This window comes from Urocitellus parryii, chromosome X, assembly GCF_045843805.1.
Source record: "Urocitellus parryii isolate mUroPar1 chromosome X, mUroPar1.hap1, whole genome shotgun sequence".
Lineage (NCBI taxonomy): Eukaryota > Metazoa > Chordata > Mammalia > Rodentia > Sciuridae > Urocitellus > Urocitellus parryii.
In genome coordinates this window covers 12,400,061-12,423,497 of record NC_135547.1, presented here as the reverse complement: position 1 = coordinate 12,423,497, position 23,437 = coordinate 12,400,061, and the positions used below count along the sequence as shown (strand labels likewise).

Genomic DNA, 23,437 nt, shown 5'->3' with positions numbered 1-23,437 from the left:
AGTACACAGCATCACCTATAAATGGTTTTTAAAAATAAGAAAACAAAAATCTGACCAAGCTTCAAGCTCTTTCAATTTAAATAAATATAGGGAGCTGAAGATCATGTAAAGGATACCAAAGTGTTGCAATCAGTAAAATCTAGACTATGGGAGATAGAACAAAGACCTATGCTTTTTTTGTTTTTTCCATTTGTTTTGTTTTGGTATGAGGGATTCAACCCAGCAGCACTTAAACACTGAGTCACATCCCCAGCCTTTTTTATAATTTATTTAGAGACAGGGTCTTGCTAAGTTGCTTAGGGCCTCACTAAGTTGCTGATGCTGGCCTTGAATTTGCAATCCTCCTGCCTCAGCCTTCTGAGCAACTGGGATTACAGGTGTGTGCTAAGGTGCCCAGCTGTGGTTTTTTAAATTAATGCACAATACAAATTAATTGCCAGGAAAAAAGGGGGGATATAGGGAGGACCCATAGCTTACAAATGACTTAGAAGGGATTGGGGTTGTGGCTCAGAGGTAGAGTGCTTGCCTAGCACATGTGAGGCATTGGTTTCAATCCTCAGCACCACACAAAAATAAATAAAGATACTGTGTACATCTACAACTAAAAAAGTTTTTTTAAAAAGAATGCATATTGAAATACTCAGAGAAGAAATGGTGTGATGTCTTAGATTTGCTTCACATTATTCCAGTTACAGAGATAAGAGTGGGTGATATCTATGATTGTTGATGCATAGTGGCAGGTATATTGGATCATTATGCTGTTTCCTCTACTGGTTCTGGTTTGAGAACTTCCATAATGATAAAAGTTATTATAACTATCATGCCATTAAATTTCAAATCCTAAGTAAAATGGACCACTTTTAGAGTAAAAATGACCAAGCCAGTTCATAAAGAAATAGACTAGTTCTTCTTGATTAAATAAAGTAGATGAGAACACCACCATTACCACCACCCTCAGCCACCATGAAAAGAACTAAGCCAAGCTCACTCACATGGCAGGAAATAATGCTAAATAGATGAATAACAGCATATTAAAACAGCCATGAATTAAATGAACAAATAAACTATGTCTGAGGAATGAAAACATGATTTAACATTAGAAAACACTTTCTACTGTAATTCTGTAACAAATTAGAATAATGTATTAATTTTCTAGGACTGCTACAATAAAGTACTACAGACTGAGTAGTTTAAGAAGTAGAAGTTTATTTCCTCAGTTCTGGAAGCTTGAAGTCCAACATGAAGGTATCAGAAGGGTTGGTTTCTTCAGAGGCCTCTTTATTTGGCTATAGATGGCTATCTTCTCTCTGCATATTCACAGTCTTCCTTCTCTGTGTGTATGTGTGCTAATCCATTTTCACTGGTCATATTGGATTAAGGCCTATCCATATGAAATCATTTGACCTTGCCATACCTCTTTACAGCCCCTGTCTCCAGTTAGAATCATGTTCTGAGGTACTGGAGGTGAGGGTTTCAACATATGAATATGGGAGAACACAATTTAGCCCATATCAAGAAAAAAATATTTGATTGCATCAATGGGTAGAGAAGAAAACCTTTGAAAGAAATTCAACACTCATTCCAGGTAAATTTTCTAGCAAACTTAGAAGGAAATTTTCATTTCTTAAAATCTACAGCAAACATACTTAAATGTGTATGTGTTATTTGTGGGTGTGCCCTTTTCAATTTCTTTCACCAGTGTATTGAATTTTCATCTAGTAGGTTTTCCACTTTATCAGTTATTATTTATTCCTAGGTATTTATTTTTTGTAGCTTTGGTGAATAGAAGTGCTCTCATTGTTTCTTTCTCAAGAACTTTGTTATTGGTGGCTAAAAGTACTACTAACTTCTGTATGTTGATTTTGTCCTGAAACTTCACTGAATGTGTTTCATTTCTAATAGTCTTCTGGTGGAGTCTTTAGATTTTTCTAAATATAGAACCATGTCATCTGCAAACAGGCATAATTTGACTTTCTCCCTTCTTATTCGTATGCTTTCATTTCCTTCTCTTGTCTGACTGCTCTGGCTAAAACTTCGAGTACTGTATCAAATAAAAGTTGTGTAAGTGGACACTCTTGTTCCAGATCTTGGAGGATATGTTTTCAGGTTTCCCTACTCAGTAGGATGTTGGATGCAGGTTTGTCATATTCAGCCTTTATTACGTTGAGTTATGATCCTTCCATATTTAACTTGTTCAAGATTTTTATCATGGAAGGAGGTTGAATTTTATTGAATGCTTTTTCTGCATCAATTGAGATAATCACATGATTTTTATCCTTTATTCTGTTGAGGTGATGTATTATATTTATTGATTTGTGTATGTGGAACAATCCTTGCATCCCTGAGATAAATCCCACTTGATCACAGTGAATGATTATGTAATATGCTGTTAGGTTCAATTTGCTAGTATTTTTTTTCCATCTGTAGATACTATCTTAGAGAAGAAAAACACTCATTGCATTAACATTATGGGTTGGAGTTTCTTATGTGATTCCCAAATCCATCTATGATTTGTTTGTTTTGATACAATTTGTAGCCATGGTAAGAAGACTATCACAGACAGGCCTGGTTCAAGTGTGGTCTTTAGTTTCAGTAAGTCCATCCGTCATGTAGTTGGCTGTCACTGCTAAATCTATTGCTTGCAGAAGCCTCAGAGCTCCGGGTTTGCAGAGTAGAATGCTTACCATTTAAGTTTTTTCCATATACAGGACATGTGTCATGTAGTTCTACCCATGATACAGTACAATTGCTGTGGAAGAAGTGATTGCTATAACTACTGGACTTCTTTTTCAATTGTGTAATCTTCTTGGCATACTAGACATTCTAAACCCACATCAACATTTACTCAGTTACTATCACTGTTAGAAGAGATGAAATTATTTTTTCCTCATTGACTAGGGGAGACCGTATGTTTTCCAGTTGCCCTAAAAGCTGAATTACAATGGCATCAAACACTATTTGACCCCAAGCACAGTTCCCAGGGTTGAAGTGCAGTATCCTGCTCCAATAAAAAGTGTATGGGAATCCACGAATTGCAGAATTTGCAAAAATCATGCAAGCATCTGTTTTATTTCCTCAATAACTAGAGATCTGCCAGGATGAGTATTTCTTTGAGACCTATAACTCTGAGTCATTGGCAGCCTTGAAGGCTGACTTTGTCCCAAGAAGTCAGTGTGAGTTTGGTGACCCTTCTCATTAGCTTTGTTATCTCGGTCCAGTAGATTGCTACTTAGAAATGATCTAAACTCTTGGAAAAACATCATGTGATCCAAATGGCCTCAAAGCTCTGTGAAATGTGTTGATTTGCTATTTTTTATCCAGCTGCTACCAACACCTGAAAAAAAAACAGTAATTTGGGGCTGAAGTTGCCCTTGCAAAAGTGGCTTAAAAACCCATGTGTGGCTACAGTGGCACCCATGTCTGCCCAAGTCACTGAACCCTCCACCAACTCCACCAATTTTCTCTCTGCCATAGCTGTGTGAGAGAGTGGCCAGCCAGTCCCTGACCAGGTCACCACCTTCCCACTGCTACCTCCTTGGTGCATCCCGCAGCTCCAGTGTCCATAGGACCCAGAGAGGTGGCATCCTAGGCAGGGACCCAGCTGCCCACTTTCTAGCACCTAAGAGAAGTAGGAAAAAGAGTCCCTCAATTTTCTAGTATTTTCTTGAGACTTTATTTGTACCTATGTTCATCAAGGATATTGCTCTGCAGTTTTCTTTGTTATTGTATCTATAACAGAGTAGTGTGGCTCTTGTAGAATGAGGTTGGAATAGTTCTAAGAGAAATGATGTTAGTTCTTCCTTAAATGTTTGGTCAAAAATCTGAAAATAAATCTACCATATGATCCAAGTGTCCCCTTTCTGCATTTATATGCAAGGGTAATGAAATCAGCATGCCAAAACGATGCCTGTACTCCTATTGTGGTGGTATTCACAATAGGTAAGATACAGCAAAAACTGAGGTGCTAACTGATGTGTGAATGGATAAAGAAAATATGCATGTATACACAATGGAATACTATTCAGCCATAAATAAAAATGAAATCCTTTCATTTGCAGCAAAATAGATGGAACTTGAGGATACTGTGTTAAGTGAAATAAACCATACACAGAAAGAGGTAAGTACTGTGTGTTCTCCTTCATATGTGGAAAGTTAAAAAAGAAGTCTCACCTGCAGCCTGCATGGGGACAGAGTAAGTAACCCTAGGAGGTGTGGGCCAACTGGAATTAAAATTCTGAAAAGTAGTATTAAGAAAAAACAAAGGACACAGAAAAATAGGTTTAAAGCAGGGGTCTTGACAGGTGGAAGAGACCTGATGGGTCTGATTCAGACCAAGGGAAAAAGCTTGTGAATGCTTATTTATAGTTAAGGAATTTATAGTGTGGAATAGTTTTTCATGGTAAACAAGAAGCAGAGGCTGTGGGGAAGTTGGCCTGGTTGGAGACTTATCACTTGTGCAGTAATTCTTCCTCCTCCAGACAGTTGGACCACAAGGCTAATTGGGGTACTGGTGTCTCTCTCTACCTCCAGGGAGTTGTGTTTGAACCTAGGACTATCTGAGCTAGTAAATTCTGCAATATCACAGAATTCTCTTTAAGCAGGATGTTTGTCAAAGCAATGAAGCAGTCTCAGATCGATAAAATAATATTGAGAGTTCTCTAAGGGGCTCACCTCTGCTTAGAGATGGCTCAGACTTGCCCACAATTAATTCGTGGATTCCAACAAAAAGTTTACTAGAGGGTGGGAAGAGAAGGGAAGGAAGGATAGAGAAAGGTTGGATAATGCTACCAAAGTACAGTTACACAGAAGGAATAAGTTTGGGTGTTCAGCAGCACAGTGGGATGACTACAATTCACAATAACCTAATACATGATCTTTTATGAAGATCTAAAAGAGAGGCATTAGAAGCCTCTGAAAATAAATGACATGGAGAGAGAAATGCTAATTATACTGATTACTTAATAGACAGTGTTGAAATTTCACAGTGTAACCCATTCATATGTACATTTATTACATGTTAATAAAAAATTCCTGTTAAAGTCAAGGAGAAGATATTGATATATGTTATCCAAAACTGTACTGGAACACAAAGCCAGACTATATGTACAAAATAAGTAATAGGTATTACCATGGAAACGAAAGAGATAATATCTGGTGACTTAGACTTTTCAGGCTACTCTAATAAAATATTACAGATTGGGTAGCTTATAAAAATCAGAAATTTGGGGTGGATCCAAGCTGGTGGGCCAGAGGGAGGCAGCATTCTGTGTCGCTCCATGACCTGGAACTCAAGTAGTGAGAATCTACTTCTCTGAGAGCAATATTCCTGCTCCCATGCAGAAATCAGGTTACTGTGCCCATCCAGGGCTCCAGGCCTCAGCATCATAGTAGGTCTCCCAATTACTGCCCACGCAGGATAACCAGGTACCCAAGTGGGACCATGAGCACCCTGACAGATATCACTGTCACTGCTCCCACGCAGGGCACCCAGCAACTTCCCACACACAGGAACTCCGGCCACCACTCCCATGTGGACCCCCATCTACCAACATGGGGCACCCCCGGTCACTGCCATCTTGGGACTCTGTAGCAGTGGAGATAGTCCCCTATGTGCCATAGCTTGCCTGCATCTGGGAACCTCACACAGGCTCTGAAGTCAGCCACAGCCACACACTGCACTCCACAGAGCTCATCTCTGAATTCATCGTCCAACAGATCACCCGGCTCTCCGACCCGACACCCCATCACCGAAAGAAGGCACCTCCATCTTGGGTCACCTTCATCACCATCTTCAGTGGAGGCAACTCCCAGTTTGGAACTCTGTCTGGCCAGGTACCCAGTTTCTAACTCCCCTCTCTCACCAGCAGCCACTACCCTGGCACAGTGACACCCTGGTTACCTTCACCATCCCGAGGGCGGAGATACCAGCTAACAACAGACGACCCACCTATTGGAAGGGAAGCAGGAAAGATACTGATCTCCAACCAAAAAAAGCCCTGTTTCTTCCTTCAAGATGTTTTTTCCCTTTCCCTTGCTATTCTCCTGCCCTCACCTCCCCAACATATGTGGAACCAAGTACTCTGCATGAATTAGGATTTTGAGGACTGGGACATCTGAATAGTATATTACAACTATGTTGTATATTCTTTTTTCTTTTTTATCTTTTTTCCATCAATTTCTACTATTTTAACATTTTTTAATGTTTCTTTATATGTGTGTTTGTTTTATGTAATTTACTGACTTCCCACGTACTTGTCTACCCAAAATTACATCCTCTCCCTTTTCCTGCTACTAATCTTCCTCCTTACATTTCTCTTTCACACTTTGCAAGATATACTAACTCTATATCCTCACCTCCTACCTCCTCAGCATATTATCCTACTCCTCACCCCTGGTTCTCTGTCCACCATCAGAAATTGTAAACCTTTTTACAAACCTACTGAGTATATTGTACATAATAATTGAATTCACCATTTGTGTACATTGTGATCAAACTGTAAACGTCTTAATAGCAAACATTTGTTTTTAGAGTGTATATTGTTTATATTGGGATCTGTTAACACTGTCCTTCACCTTAAAGGAGAGATATTGGATCCCTACAGGGGCACAATAAGCCTATAGGGTAAAAATGGTAACACCTTGGATCCACACAGCTAGAAGGGAAGACACACAAGCAATATGAAAAGATAAAGGAAGAAAGTGCCCCAAACAAATCAAGATATCACATTATTAGAATCCATGGCCAGCACACAGAAGAAATTACAGAGAAGGAGTTCAGAATGTATATAATTAACGTATTCTGTGAATTAAAGGATGATATGAGAGAGCAAATACAGGCAGCAAAAGATCATTTGACAGAGAGCTACATAAACAAATACAGGATGCAAAAGATTACTTCAACATGGAGACAAAGGTTCTTTAAAAAAAAAAACACCAGAAATACTTGAAATGAAAAAAAACAATAAACCAAATTAAAAGTTCAATTGACAGCATCACCAAAAGATTAGACCACTTGGAAGACAATGAAGACAAAAATATATAATCTTGAAAAGAATGTAGACCAAACAATGAAAATGGTAAGAAACCATGAACAGAACATTAAAGAAATATGGTATAGCATAAAAAGACCAAATTTAAGAGTTATTGGAATAGAGGAAGGCAGAGAGTTCCAAACCAAAGGAATGAGCAACCTATTTAATTAAATAATATCAGAAAATTTTCCAAATGAAAAATGAACTGGAAAACCAAATTCAGGAGGCTTAAATGAACCCAAATGTACAAAATCACAACAGATCCACATCAAGGCACATTATAATGAAAATGTCTAACACACAGAATAAGGAGAGAATATTAAAAGCCACAAGAAAAAGGAATCAGATTACATACAGGGGGAAACCAATTAAGATGCATACAAATTTTTCAGCCCACACCATGACAGCTAGAAGATCCTGGAACAACATATAGCAAGCTCTGAAAGAAAATGGATGCCAATCAAGAATTTTTTTTAAACGATACCTTTATTTCACTTATTTATTTTTATGTGGTGCTGAGGATCGAACCCAGGGTCTCGCACATGTGAGGCGAGCACTCTACCGCTGAGCCATAACCCCAGCCATCAACCAAGAATCTTATATCCAGCAAAATTAAGCCTTAGATTTATGATGAGATAAAAACTTTCCATGATAAACAAAAGTTAAAGGAATTTACAACTAGAAAGGCTGCTCTACAAAACATCCTCGGCAAAATATTCCATGAGGAGGAAATGAAAAACAACAATGAAAATCAGCAAAGGGAGGTATTACACTAAAGGAAAAACAAATCAAAGGAGAAACCAAGTCAAGTTAAATACCAAAAATAAACAAAAATGGCTGGGAATACAAACCATGTCTCAATAATAACCCTGAATGTTAATGGCCTAAACTCACCAATCAAAAGACATATACTACAGATTGTATTTTTAAAAAGACCCAATAATATGCTGCCTCCAAGAGACTCATCTCATAGGAAAAGATACTGACAGACTGAAGGTGAAGGTGAAAGGTTGGGAAAAATTATACCACTCACATGGACTGAGGAAGCAAGCAACAAATAAATGACTTAACATTACATCTCAAAGCTCTAGAAAAAGAAGAACAAATCAACCCCAAAAGCAGTAGAAGACAGGAAATAATTAAAATCAGAGCTGAAATCAATGAAATTGAAACTACAGAACCCTAAAGAAAGAAATCAAAGAAGACCTTAGAAGATGGAAAGATCTCCCTTGTTCTTGGACAGGCAGAATTAATATTGTTAAAATGACCATACTGCCAAAAGCATTATATAGATTTAATGCAATTCCAATCAAAATCCCAACGACATTCCTTGTAGAAATAGAAAAAGCAGTCATGAAATTCATCTGGAAAATAAGAGACCCAGAATAGCTAAAGCAATCCTTAGCAGGAAGAGCGAAGCAGGTGGCATCACTATACTAGATCTTAAACTATTCTGCAGAGCAATAGTAACAAAAGCAGCATGGTATTGGTACCAAAATAGACTGGTAGACCAGTGATACAGAATAGAGGACACAGAGACTAACCCACATAATTACAGTTATCTTATATTTGAGAAAGGCACAAAAAACGTACATTGGAGAAAAGATAGGCTCTTCAACAAATGGTGCTGGTTAAATTGGGAATCTATATGCAACAAAATGAAATTAAATCCCTATCTCTCACCATGCATAAAACTCAACTCAAAATAGGTCAAGGACCTAGGAATTGAACCAGAGATCCTGCATTTAATAGAAGAAAAAGTAGGCCCAAATCTCCATCATATCGGATTAGGCCCCTATTTCTAATAAGACTCCTATAGCGTAAGAATTAAAACCAAGAATTAATAAATTGGATGGATTCAAACTATAAAGCTTCTTCTCAGCAAAAGAAATAATCAGTGAGGTGAATAGAGAGCCTACAGCATTGGGAGCAAATTTTTACCACTTACACACCAGATAGACCACTAATCTCTAGCATATATAAAGAATTCAAAAAGCTAAGCACCAAAAAAACCCCAAATAACCAAATCAATAAATGGGCCAAGGAAATGAACAGACACCTCTCAGAAGGTGATATAAAATCAATCAACAAATATATGAAAACATGTTCAACATCTCTAGCAATTAGAGAAATGCAAATCAAAATTACTCTAAGATTTCATCTCACCCCAGTCAGAATGGCAGCTATTATGAAGACAAACAATAGTAAATGTTGGTGAGAATGTGGGGAAAAAGGCACACTCATACATTGCTGGTGGGACTGCAAAATGTTGCAGCCAATTTGGAAAGCAGTATGGAGATTCCTTGGAAAACTGGGAATGGTACCACCTTTTGACCCAGCTATCCCACTCCTCGGTCTATACCCAAAGGACTTAAAAACAGCATACTATAGGGACACAGCCACATCAATGTTTATAGCAGCACAATTCACAATAGCTAAACTGTGGAACCAACCTAGATGCCCTTCAGTAAATGAATGGATCAAGAAAATGTGGTATATATACACACAATGGAATATTACTCAGTAATAAAAGAGAATAAAACCATGGCATTTGCAGGTAAAGGTACGGAATTGGAGAATACAATGCTAAGTGAAGTTAGCCAATTCTACTAAAACAAAGGCCAAATGTTTTCTCTGATATAAGGAGTCTGATTCATAGTGGGGTTGGGAGGGGGAGCATGGGAGGAATAGATGAACTCTAGATAGGGCAAAGGGGTGAGAGGGGAAGGGAGGGGGCATGGGGGTAGGAAAGATGATGGAATGAGATGGACATCATTACCCTAAGTACATCTATGAAGACATGAATGGTGTGAATATACTTTGTGTACAACCAGAGATATGAAAAATTGTGCTCTATATGTGTAATATGAATTGTAATGCATTCTGCTCTCATATATAACAAATTAGAATTTTAAAAAATCAGAAATTTATTTCTCACAGTTCTGGAGGCTTGGATGCCCAAGATCAAGGCTCCAGTGAATCTGATTTCTGGAGAGGGCCCACTTCCTGGTTCATAGACAGCACCTTCTTGCTGTGTGCTCATATGCTGAAAGGGGCCAGCTTGTTTTCTAGGGTGTTTTTTATAAGAGTACTAATACAATCATGAAGGTTTCATCCTCATGACTTAGTCACTTCCCAAAGGCTGTATGTCCTAATACTATTGCCTGAGAGGTTAGGAATTCAACATGAACTTTGGGGGGATACAAACATTCAGATCATAGCAGTGACAATATGATCACCTAGGTAGAAAATTTTAAGGAGTCAGCACATGGAATACTGAAATGAATAAGAAACTTCAGGTAGTATAAGGTCACTGTAGCAAAATCAACAGCCTTACCACACAAAAGCAGTAACTCATTAGAACATGTAATAGAAAATACCTTAATCACAAGAACAACAATATCCAAAAATTATATTAAATAAATACTTGCAAAACTTATTATAAAGTTTGCTGATAGATGTAGATAAATTTAGTCCCAGGGCTGGAGCTATGGCTTAGTGGTAGTGCACTTGCCTGGCATGTGTGAGGTACTGGGTTCGATTCTCAGCACCACATATTAATTAAAAAAAAAGGTCTATCAACAACTAAATATATATATATATATATATATATATATATATATATATGATTTAAAAATTTAGTCCCAAATAAACACAGCAGTACTTCCTATTCATTGATGGGGTACACAGTATTATGAAGATATCAATTTATTCACAGATGTAGTGCTTTACTTATAGCCATGAAGATGACAGTCAAGCTCAGACTCCAAAAATCCCATTTTCTGTTCTCAATTCAAACCTGAAAATGACAAAAGAGGGAATGAAAAAAAAATATCTGCAACATAATCTAAACAACAAAACATGAAAACCCTCATGGGAAACTGAAGACTGTGTTGAACTTGTATTTGGGGTGAGGGAGTTGTGGGCTTAAGTGAAGTGGGGAGGGTCCATAGCCAGCAATATAGGGCAAGGTGACAGGATAGGTAGGAGCAAAGTTTCAAAATCTCTGTTCCTGGTTCATTACATAAACCTGAGGTAGTCTCTCAGACAACAGATGCAAGTAGCCCTATGGTAATATCAGGACAGCAAGAAAAAAAGGGGTTGATAAAAGCAGTCTGACACCAAGAATCTTTGTTAATAACCAGTGAATGCTGTTTAATTGATGAGAGCTATTTTTAAAAAATATTATTTTAATACAACATAAATAGCCTGGAAATGGAATAGTATTTATCATAATGAATCACACATAGTAAGGGTAGCGATTTTTTCATGATGCACACATATGTATGATTTACACATATGCTTGGTAGAAATGTACAATATTTTTCTCACTATGGATAAGGGTTATAAAAATGAAATTGCACTGAACAGTAACATTAGAGAAGCTCAAAAGAGATAGGACCTCCCCAAATCACCATGCTCAGCCTCTTCTGGGTAGAAAATAAATCTTTTAAAACAAAAGGTTTCCAAAGTTTAAGTGTAACTAGTGAAGGAAGTTGGACTTCTTTGTCAGGTCAGGAGTGCTACTACTTCCACATCCAGCATATAGCCTGGAGTTCGAAATCATTTTGTACAAAACTTCCAATTCAGCAAATACTGAGATGGCACAGAGGGATAATTTTCCAGGGAGTATTTAGTTAGAAGCCAGGATGCAATACAAGGATCCTCAAGAGTGAGGACCCAGGGGTCTGCCCATCCCAGAACAGGATATCCCACAGAATCCCACTTACTGTTGATGTCTGTTCCAGGAGACTCACAGCAGAGGTTTCAGGCTGAGCAGTCGCCCTCATTTCCAGCTTGGAAGTCTCAAGAATGTGGATGCTTTGGTCTGAAGGTAACAGGCACAAGTTAGCAGAGGGAGGATTTCAGGCTCTGATGGTTGCCAAGGACTTACAAGACCTCTCATTCCACAAGAAATGAGACCAACCCTGCCCTGCTCCTGTTAGTTCTGTAGTCAGAAGAGGGGAGAGGCCAGGCACTGCCAGACATTTAAGATGGGAACCCTGAGGGAGGTCTGAATAGACCCCATCCTAGATAGGGGAGGCCACACAGAATCCAGCCTTCTACCTGATTTTCTATCTGAGAGGCTCTGAGCATGGTGGCTGGATGTGAGATCCCCTGATTTCCCACTGGGACATTAGAGGTCCCTGGCTTCAGGTTAGGAGAGGGGAGAGTCCTCAGGCCCTGCTAGGAATCACAGGGAGGACCCTAAGGAAGAATCATGGGAGACTCACAAAAAAAACTGCTCATACTGTCAGCCTGGGGAGGTCCCAGTCAGGATAATTATGCATAGTTCCTTTCCTAGGCTTCTCAGGGAAATGAGGACCACAGTCTGAAGGACAGATCACCTGGGCAGGGGACACAGGGCTTGTGAGATTAAACATAAATACCACGGAAAGAGCTGAGGGCATCACTACAATATTAGGCAGATGACAGGCCTCAGGTCCACCCTACCTTAAATGTCAACCCTGGGAAGCTCTAGGACATAGAGGTCTCCTATGATGCTCCCTCACTTTCACCTTACCCATCTCAGGAACAGGAGGAACTTATTTCTGAGACCAGTGCACTCAGGTGGAGCATTGGAGGCAGGCCAGTCAGTGCCAGGAGCCAAGGCAAGGGCCCTAAGCTAGGGCTGTTTTCCACCTGACACAGAAGGGGGGCTCCCTAGTCATACCTATTCCCTGCAGTCATTTAGGGAAGGATTCAGACAGGATTCCCGGATATAGTATTTCCTAAAATTTTAAGAGTCCGAAGCTTCATGGGGGGGGGGGGCTCAGATTAGCAGAAGGTAGAGTCCCCAACCTTGCTAGGCATATGGTAAGAAACCAGAAGCGAGGAAGAGATGCAGGGGGTACAGGGCACACCACAGTTAGCAGGAACACCAATCCTACCCGGCCCTTGGGGTCAGCCCGGGAAGCCTCATTCAGTCACCATACGTGCTATTTTTCATCTTCCACCTGGGGGTTCTGAGGGTGTGGCCTCAGATCAGCAGAGGGAGGAGCCCTAGTCCTGGCCAATCATCAAGGGGGAGCCCCTCCCCACAGATAAAGCAGGCCTCAGTCCCACCCTATCCCTCCAGTAGCTCCCAGGAGACTCCAGGTGGTGTCGCTACTCCAAAGTTTCCCACCACTCCCAGGTTTCCCAGCTTCCACCTGGGAATCCTGAGGGGCGTGGCCTCATCAGCAGAGGGAGGAACCCTAGTCCTGGCCAATCATCAAAGAGGAGGCTCCCCTCCACACACAGATAAGGCAGGCCTCAGTCCCGCCCTATCCCTCCAGTAGTTCCTAGGAGGCTCCAGGTGGTGTCGCCACTCCTACATTCCCCACCACTCCAAGGTTTCCCGGCTTCCACCGGGGGATTCTGAGGGGCGTGGCCTCAGATCAACAGAGGGAGGAGCCCTAGTCCTGACCAATCATCATAGAGGAGCCCCCCCCATCACACATAAAATAGGCCTCAGCCCCTCCTTCTCCCCTTGTTTGCTCCTGGGAGGCCCCAGGCAGTGTCGCTGCTCAGAAGGTTTCTTGGCTTTCACATGAGGCGTCTGAGGGAGGTGAGGCTTTTTGTGAGGGGGCTGCATATAGGCAGCACAGGAGAAGTCCCAGGGCTGGCCGATGATCAAGGGGATGACCCCGAGGGAGGATTGAGGGCCCCTCCTCCCACAGATATAGGGAGCTCCAGACCCACTCTGCCAGAGCAGTTGTCCCTGGGAAGCCTCAGGCACAGTAATGGGTTGTGCTGTTTCAGGCTTCCATATCCATATCAGGAGTCTGAGGGAGGTGACGCTTTCTCTGATGGGTATGGACTATCATTGGCAGAGGAAGGTAGTCTGAGGTCTTGCCAAGCTTTGAGGCTAGGATGCAGAGGGAGGAAAGAGGGATCAAGTTCCACCATGCCATCAGCTCTGGGGTGCTCTGGGCAGGGGTCATATAAAGTATTTCCTGAGTTCCATTTTTGGGATGAAAGGGAGGAGAGACCTTTTTGTGGGCTTTACTCTAGCCAGCAAAATGGCGTCTCAGGCCCTGCAAGGCATTAAAATGGCGGAGGAACAAGAGAATTTACTGCCACCAACATGGCAGACCTCATCCCCCCCCCCCAACTCGAGGCAGGGTTCCCGGATGTGGTATATCCGACTTCCATCTTGGAATCAGAAAGGGTGCTTTTAGGCAGGGTCTCCGCAGGTGTCAGTAGAGGAAGAAGCCCCCGGATCCTCCAAAGCATTAGGAGAGGAGAGGTTCCTGCCACAGGTGTGGCAGGGACCTCTTCCTTGCGCCTGCAGTCATCCCTGGGCGACTCACAGTAAACCCAGGCAAGGTTCCCGGATGAGGTGTATCCGACTTCTACCTTGGACTCTGAAGAGGGGGTGCTTTTACATGGGGTTCAGCAAGTGTCCGTACAGGGAGAAGCCCCAGGTCCTCCAAGGCATTAAGATGACACTGGGAGAGGAGAGGTTCCTGCCACAGATGAGGAGGACCTCACCCCTGCCTCTGCAGTCAGCCCTAGACTCAGATCTCTGCTCTTGCTGACAATATTAGAGGACCAGGGGCATGGCTATTGGATGTGGCGCCTCTTTACTTTTGGCAGGATTAGGGGTAGTCTTGGAGGTGAAAACCTTGGTCTGATAGCTGTGGCCTGAGTTTAGAAGCAGAAGGCACCATTGGTGAGGACTAAAGGTACACTCCACCCTCCATCCTCCCCTGAAAAAGAGGAATTTGTACTACAGAGTCTAGCTATACCTTCTAAGCACTGGGAGGATGAAAGCTAGGATAACCAAATGAAATGAACTCTCATTTCTATCACAAGCTCCCAGAAGCCAAGGGACTGGATTTTTTTCAGGATGGTGAGGTCTTAGTTGGAAGGGGAGACTTCAGGTCAGCACAGGGTGGGAAGGACCATGCTAAGAGTAGAGATGAATACCATGAGGTAAGACTAAATGAATCTCTCAATAGACTTTGGGCAGGGGTGACTGATTTGGTGCTTTCTTGCTTTTGTCTGGAGTATTCCAGGCAGGTGAAAGCCCTGTTTTGGTGTGTGACATCAGCAGAGGGAGAAGTCCCAAGATCTTTTAAGAGACAAGGTAAGGTAAAGACATTGAAGGAGGAATAATGGTACCCCCCCCCAAAACCAGAAACAAGGGGCTCTGCAGAAACTCCCATTATGTTCCTGCTATCAACTCTGGAAGGATTGGCCAGATATGGTGTGCTCTCACTTCCTTCATGAGGTAAGTGCGGGTACCTCTGGGAATTGAGGTCTTGATCTGAAAGGATAATTTCGTGTGAGTAGGGGTTGGCTCAGGCCCTGTTGGGAATAAGGATGAATACCATAAAGGATGGCTGAAGATATGATAACCCCACAGTAGAGTAGATGGGACCTAACCATGGGCAGAAATGGCTGCTTGTGGCATCTCTTCATTTCTGTCTTAAGATTAGTCTCAGAGAAGTGAGAGCCTTGGCCTAAGGGTGTGACTGCAGGTCAGCAGAGGGAGGAGTCCCAGGCTCCATTTGGTGTCAAGGTAAGGACCCTGGTGAGTACCAAAATGCCTCCTGCCCCAGAAAAATAGGACCCTGCAGAGTCTAGCTATGTCCTGTTCTCAGCCATGGGAGGACCTAGGCAGGGTACGTAAGGTGTGCTGTGCCTTCACTCCCTCCAAGAGTAGGATAGATGGCTCAGAGAAGTGGGATCGTGTGGTCTAAGTGGGACGTCAGTTCAAAAAGGCTGGGTCCCAACTCTTTAAGGAGTAAAAATGAATACCATGAGGCAAGACCAAGGGGATCCCTACTGCATAACACACAGGGTCTGGCCTCTGCTGGCAGTGCTGTGCTGTAAGACCCAGGCAGAGGTGGCCAGATATTGTGCTTCTTCACTTCTGTCTATGTTCTCAGGGAAGTGAAGATCATGTTCTGAGGAGGGGACCATCTGAGAGGGAGCCACATCAGGCTAGCAGAGGGAAGAGTTCTAGACTGCCAGGATTTAAGGTAAGGACCCTGAGTGAGGACTGAGGGCACAATGTCCCTTTGTAGGACTGAAGACGTACCCAGTGCTACGTTGCCTATGCTGACAGCTCTTGGAAGCCCAAAGCCTACTAGCCAGATGTGCTGAAGTTCCATCTTCATGATCTCAAAGAATTGAGGACTTTTTCTGAGAGGGAGATAAGGGTAAGCAGAGGAAAGAGTCCTGGGCCCTGACAGGCATCAGTGTAAGGAATGAGGATACCTCACACCTAAGAGAGATGGGATCCTAACAAAGTTTGGCCGGCCCTTTCTGTCACCTCAGGGAGACTCTGGATGGGTGTGATTGGAGGTAGTGCTACCTCATTTCCTTCTCTTAGTTCCAGAATATGAGATCTTGTTCTGAGAGTTTTGCTAAAGTCCAGTGAAGGGGGAGAATCTAGGCCTTGCAAGGGGGAAAGTGAGGGGACCATCCACCCCAGAATGTGGAGACTCACAGACTCTGACCCCACTTGTCAGCTCTGTAGAGCTTAGGGCTATGCTTGTAGTCTTTAGCTGGGAAGCCCCCTACCTCTAGTTCCTCTTACAGAGGTACCAGGAACCAGTGATGAGGGCCTTGGTCTGAGTCACATGCCCTCAGATCAAAGAGCAAAAGAGGCTTAGGAAGTGTCAGGAGCCAAGGTGAGGTTCCCTGAGGCCCTACACACCCCTAACAGAGGGGGAACCCATGGCACTTACCCCATGTATCCTACTGTCAGCCCTGGAACCTCACACTCTTCTAGTTGACTGTACCCTGAGTAGGTTTTCATGTCCTCCTACAGGTTCCTAAGGTACAAGCCAACCAGAAAGACCACAGACCTGTGAAACTCTAGGACATCACCTAAAGACAAGACTTGTAAGTGAGCTTTTATTAGAGCCATCACAGGTGAGTTTTCCCCCCTGAGACACTCACTGTCTCTCTTACCCTCAGGCTTGTGGGATCCTATCACTACACTTCTGCTCACACTCTTACCTGCTGCTTCCAACAATAATCATCATGCCTCGCTTTCCAAAACGTCCACGCCTCACCCTTGAGCAAGACTTCCAGAACCCATTTGATATACAGGACTTGATGATTGCACAGGCTTTCACAGCTGAGGAGGAAGATGATACCTCCTCCACTTCATCTTCCTCTTTAAACTTGTCCTACCCCTCCTCCTCTCCTCCTTCACCCTCCTCTTCTTCTTCCTCTGTCTCCTCTTCCTCTTCTCTGATTTTGGATACCCCAGAGGAGGAGGAGCCTGTTGCTGCAATGCATAATTCTCCCCAGAGTTCTCCCCAGAGTACTCCCCCAAGTACTCCCCAGAGTTCTCCCCAGACTACTCCCCCAAGTACTCCTCAGAGTTCTCCCAAGACTTCTCCCAACACCTCTCCCAACACTCAGATCTCGTACTCCTCCCCGACTTCATGGAACAAGTTAGATGAAGAGTTCAGCAGCCAAGAAGAGAGTTCAAGAACCTTTCAGTCTTCAATGGATACTGAATCCTCGCCCAGAGACCCGCTTGAGGAGAAGGTGACTGATTTGGTGCATATCCTGATTCTGAAGTATCGACTGAAGGAGCCCATCACAAAAGTGGAAATGCTCAGAGTTGTGACCAAAGAGTATAAGCACCAATTTCCTGTGATCTTCAAGAAGGCTACTAAGTGCTTGGAAGTGATTTTTGGTATTGATGTGAAGGAAACAGACACCGCCAGCCACCTCTATGCCCTTGTAAACTCACTCGACCTCACCTATGATGAGATACTGACTAATGGCCAGAGCATGCCTAAAAATGGCTTCCTGATAATTATTTTGGGTGTAATATTCATAGAGGGGAACTGTGCCTCTGAGGAAAACATCTGGGAATTCCTGAATATGATGGGAGTGTATGATGGGAAGGAGCATTTCATATACGGGGAGCCCAGGAAGTTCATCACTAGAGATTTGGTGCAGGAAAATTACTTAGAGTACCGGCGGGTGCCCAATAGTGATCCTCCATACTATGAGTTCCTGTGGGGTCCAAGAGCTAAAGCTGAAACCACCAAGATGAAAGTTTTAGAATTTTTGGCCAAGGTCAAAGGAAGTGACCCCGTTTCCTTCTCTAGCTGGTATGAGGAGGCTTTGAGAGAGGAGGAAGAGAGAGCCCAGGCCAGAATTGGTCCTGTGGATGATAGTTCAGCCTTGTTCATTGCCCAGAATTGGTCAGCAGAATCTCCTGCCCCTAGTGAAGAATGAGGCAGATTCTCTACTCTGTTTTTGAAGAAGGCAATTAAAATTCCAAGTAGAGGAGGGTCAGGGTCATGTTCGGGAGAACACAGTGTGTAATTTTCTGTTCCTGTTCTGTATGGTGACAGTTACTATCTTTTGGGGGGAGTACTTTTCAAATGCTGTTTCTGTTAGAATAACTAGCTTAAAATCTAGTTTGAGTGACATTGGTCACACATTGCTGTTTATCACATTTTGAGAAAAAATATGCAGTTAATTTTTTTATTCCTTTAACTCTTTTAGACTATTCTGTAAAATTAAATGCAGTGAACTTGGATTTGCTTGGCTTATTCAAGAAAGTATGAAAAATATCATTAAATCTTAATGAATTAAGGTCTCTGCTTTCTGACTTTTGTTTGCCAAATATTTCTAGATTATTTTCTTTTTGGAAGAAATTGTGCTAATAGGGAGAATCCTTAGGTAAGAGAGACACATCTCTACCCACAAGAATGGTAGAGTCACCGAATCAGGAATGTAGTGAGATGTCTGTAAGGAACAAGTAAAAGAATGAACAAACAACGAAGTGAGACTCCAGTTGCCAGCAGTCAAGTGTAAATGCCCTGAGCCCAGGCAGTTTGGGGATTTGAGAAATTCTAATTCTTTCTGTGGGAGTTTAGGCTAAGCTGGGTGGTGGCAGGGGCTAGATACTTGGACAGTGTGAGAGAAAAGCCTGGAATGGAAAACTGATCAGAGCAGTTCCTTTTGGATAATGGCTAAACAAGAGAGTAATCTCCACTTGGGCCAGGTATGGAAGGTGTCTTGTGCACTTGTCCCAGTGCACGCGAACTCTGCATGAACTAAGTGTTCTGTACAAAATAGCTGCAAGAATTTCCTGGGAAATAGGGTGGTACTCCCTTGAGAAGGTTCTTAGAAGCCACCAGGATGGCATTCTTCCCTGGCCTGGGATAACCAGAGTACACTCCATTAAAAATGAAACTGAGGGCTGGGGATGTGGCTCAGCGGTAGCGCGCTCACCTGGCATGCGTGCGGCCCGGGTTCGATCCTCAGCACCACATACCAACAAAGATGTTGTGTCCGCCGAGAACTAAAAAATAAATATTAAAAAAATTCTCATTCTCTCTCTCTCTCTCTCTCTCTCTCTCTCTCTCTCTCTCTCTCTCTCTCTTTAAAAAAAAATGAAATGAAGCGGACACTTGTAATCCAGGAGGTTTGCAAGTTCAAAGCCAGCCTCAGTAACAGCAAAGCACTAAGCAAATCAGTGAGACCCTGTCTCTAAATAAAATACAAAATATGGCTGGGGAGGTGGCTCAATGGTCAAGTGCCCCTGAGTTCAATCGCCACTACCAAAAAAAAAAAAAAAAAGGCAGATTATCTTGATTTCAATTTGGCCAGGTGTAAGCAAGGGCTAGTATTTGGTGGCAGTGAAACTAATAAAAGTATTTTTGAGATGATGAGAAGCTGGGCGAGAAGGAAAGAGTTGGTATTTGACTTAATTGTAGGTTCTTTGAATTGTATCAGCTGGGGAAAACTGACTCACACCCAAATTAACATAATGTTCTAAGAGGGAAAACTTAATGACTTTTATTTGAGAATCTGCATTTTTGACTGATTTGATATTTTTTTCTCCTGGTCAGCTGCATGTTTTCTGAGATGTCCTGGATAATAACAACAAAACCCTAGAGGAGAGGATGGTAGGTTCTGGAGTCAAAATGATATTTAAAATAACTGCCATTCATTTAATATCAAACATATGCTAGGTACTGTGCCAAGTATTTTACTTAAACCATATATGTTCCAGCAGTCTTAAAAATCTCCAGAAGCCAGGGCTTCTCAAACCTTCACTTCTCAGACTCTCAAGACAAAAATGAAGAGACGCCACAAGCAGCCATTTCTGCCTAGGAGTAGGTCTCATCTATTCTTTTTTTTTATTGATTATTCAAAACAGAGCTCATGATATATCATCTTTCATACATTTGACTCAATTGGGTTTTGAACTCCCATTTTTACCCCAAATACAAATTGCAGAATCACATCGGTTACACACTCACATTTTTACATAATGGCATATTAGTGACTGTTGTATTTTGCTACTTTTCCTATCCCCTACTATCCTCCCTCCCCTCCCCTCCCCTCCCATCTTCCCTCTCTACCTCCTCTGCTGTTGTTCAATTCTCTCCCCACTTTTTTTTCCTCCCCCTTGCCCCTCACAACCTCTTATAATTTTGTGTATCATTGAAGGTCTCCTACCATTTCCACATGCTTTCCCTTCTCTCTCCCTTTCTCTCCCCCCATTCGTCTTTGTTTACTGTTAGTCTTTTCCTCATGCTCTTCCTTCCTGTTCTGTTCTTAGTGGCTCTCTTTATATCAAAGAAGACCTGTGAGGCTATCCTCAGTCATCCTTCATTGTGTTCATCCTTATTCCCAACAGTGCCTGAGCCACCCCCTGCTGATCTGACATTGTCCTTTCAGATCAAGACCTTACTTCCCAGAGATACCCCAACTCACCTCAGGAGGAAGAAAGAGCATACTCCCCTGATCCTTCCAGGGTTGACTGCAGAGAGGTGGTTCATATAAACATAGTAGTTGGGCTCTCCAAAAATGTTTAACGCCTTCTCCAAGTGTCTTCCAAATGGGCCTGTGAGTAGAATCTGATTTGGCATATTAAGTACTGCTTATTGGTTTGTGATCCAGAAATTATATAGATTTTTTTTTAAACCAGTCTGGTACTTCAAGTAGAATCTTAATGGGATACCCTTTTTGAAATTAGCCACTTATGTGCAGAGCCTGAATCCTTAAAATCCTGGGGTCCTTCTAGGAGGCAAACAATGACTTCTTAGCAAAAATAACCATTGTTCTGAACTACATGTTTGTGTCCCCCTTCTCAAATTCATATGTTGAAACTAAACCACAATATGATGGTATCAGGAGGTAGGACCTTTTGAAATTAAATAGGTCTAGATGTGGTCATGAGAGTGAAGCCCCGTGATGGGATTAGTGTCAGTATAAGAAGAGAAAGAGACTAGAGCTTTTTTTCTTTCCCCTCCACCACTATGTGAGGTATAGTGAGAAGATGGCCATCTGTGAATCAGAAAGGGAGCCCTCAGCAAACATTAATCTGCTGGCACCTTGATCTTGGACTTGCCAGCTTTCAGAACAATAAGAAATGTATTTCTGATTTTTAAGTAATTCAACCAAAGCAATCTTAACAGCAGCCTGAACTGACTGAGACAACCATTCTTCCAACTCCCCTTGTCTGTGCCTGCATAACGGGAAAATCCTAGTTTGCAGTTTTTCAAAAGGCACCTAAAAATGCATTTGTAGTGTTCACTTACGTGGAAGGTAGGAAAGACTCTTAAGTTAACATTTTGGCCATGTGTCATAAGGAAGGAAAATGCTTTCAGCTTAGTGAGATTATACAGGTTATTTCAGGGAGCTGTGTAGAATAATACTATTGAGTGCAGAAGGGTGCATTCTACCTGCTAAGGTTTTTAGGAGTCTGAGAACCGAGTATGATCTTACATGGGAAAGCACCTGTGACATAGGAGGTTCTTGGAAAAGTTGATGAATTTAAAGATAAATTTTTGTCTTTTTAGAAACTTCCCCCCAAATATAGATGGTTAATGTCATAACAAATTATAATAATGGCATTTTATTGAGCACCTACTATTTTGACAGCCTGTGGTAGAAACTAAAAGTGTCCATCCACATGCTATCTTCCTCTTTTTCCAGTTTGCTGTTTCATGCTGCTTCTTCCATTCAGTAGCAAACATGGTGACCCCATGTGGAAATGGAAGAGCTAAACGTGGAAGCATCCTGAGTCCCTGGGTGTACTGACAGCAGAAGTCCCTGTCAACCAATATCACAATTTATGAACACAAAAAAATAAACTTCTGTGTTAAACCATTCAAATATCAGGGTTTGTCTTTTGCATTAGCTGGCACAGTTACTTAAACTCATTAATATATGCCTTCTATTTCTGTTTTTAGGCTTAAGTATTTTACTTAAAAGGTAGAAGTTTATATAGTCTTGTTTTCAAAAAATTCTGAAAATACAAATCAATCAACATTTTCTCCTTTAAAGTTCCTCCAGAATTCAACATCCTCCTTGGAGGTAACTACATTTTTTTCTGGTGTGTATCATTTTAAAGCTTATTCTAGGATGTTCCATAAATTTATGTATTATAAAAATATACTTCTTTCCACATAATTGGTAATAATATACATATTGACCTTGCACTTAAATTTGTCACTTAGTAAAGTGAGTGCAAGATCTCTCCATGACAGCACATATAGATCTACTTCACTTTTATAACTACCCCCTAGAATTCTGAAGTATTTGTGTGCTGTGGTTAAACACTATCCTGATGGATGCATACATTGTTTCCTGTTTGTTGCTATGATTAATAGAACTCAAATTAACATATTTGAACATGAGTTCTTGAAAAAAAGTATGTTTTCCTATGAGAAAGACATAAATACAGAAGTTTTTTTAAGTGCAAAAGACATGAATATCTTATGTATTTTTTATAGACAATTGGCAAAAATTTATTCTTAAAAGGCCATAACAGTATATATATTTTTTAAAAGATTCTGTATATGGCTGGGTGCAGAGGCACATGCTTGTATTTCCAGTGGTTTGGAAGCTGAGGCAGAAGGATCACAAGTTCAAAGCCAGCCTCAGCAACTTAGGCCCTAAGCAACTTGGTGAGAACTTGTCTCAAAATAAAAAACAAAAGAGGGCTGGGAATGGGGGCTTGGAATATAGCTCAATTGGTAGAGTGTTTGCCTTGCATGCACAAGGTCCTGGGTTCAATTCCCAGCACCACCAAAAGAAAAAAAGGGGGGGGGGCTGCGAGTGTGGCTCAGTGGTTAAGTGCCCCTGGGTTCAGTCCCTGATACAAAAAAAAAAAAAATACTGTTTTTGAATATACTACATTTTCACATTTTATCAATCTTTAATTTTAGTCAAAATTATAGGTGAAAAATGTTATGTCACTGTTATTTTACTTGTGTTTCCTATTTTTTCACTGCATTAAGTAGAAAATCACTTGTCTCTATAAAGCTGGATTTATGTAATGATATACAGAATAATTGGATTCTTTCAATGGCATAATTTAAAATTCTGAAATATCAACCACACATTTCCCCTTTATAAGCAGGGAAGCAAGGATTTGGTCAGAATATTTAAGAACAAGGGTATACGACCAGAATGGACAT

At 41.7% G+C, this 23,437-nt stretch overlaps 1 protein-coding gene, 1 non-coding gene and 1 pseudogene across 2 annotated transcripts; 2 read left to right on the top strand and 1 right to left on the bottom strand.

Moving 5' to 3' along the window:
- Positions 1 to 2,589: 2,589 nt before the first annotated feature.
- LOC113185175 (E3 ubiquitin-protein ligase RNF115-like) lies at positions 2,590 to 17,014 on the bottom strand (annotated as a pseudogene).
- LOC113185174 (melanoma-associated antigen 10-like) lies at positions 17,013 to 18,230 on the top strand. The gene is made up of 2 exons (XM_026392194.1): positions 17,013 to 17,207; positions 17,334 to 18,230. The coding sequence occupies exons 1-2, from the start codon at positions 17,013 to 17,015 to the stop codon at positions 18,228 to 18,230; spliced, it is 1,092 nt and encodes a 363-aa protein (XP_026247979.1).
- Positions 18,231 to 22,976: 4,746 nt separating this feature from the next.
- Trnaa-ugc (transfer RNA alanine (anticodon UGC)) lies at positions 22,977 to 23,048 on the top strand. Its single transcript has one exon. It is a non-coding gene; the product is annotated as a tRNA-Ala (tRNA).
- The last annotated feature ends 389 nt before the right edge of the window (positions 23,049 to 23,437 follow it).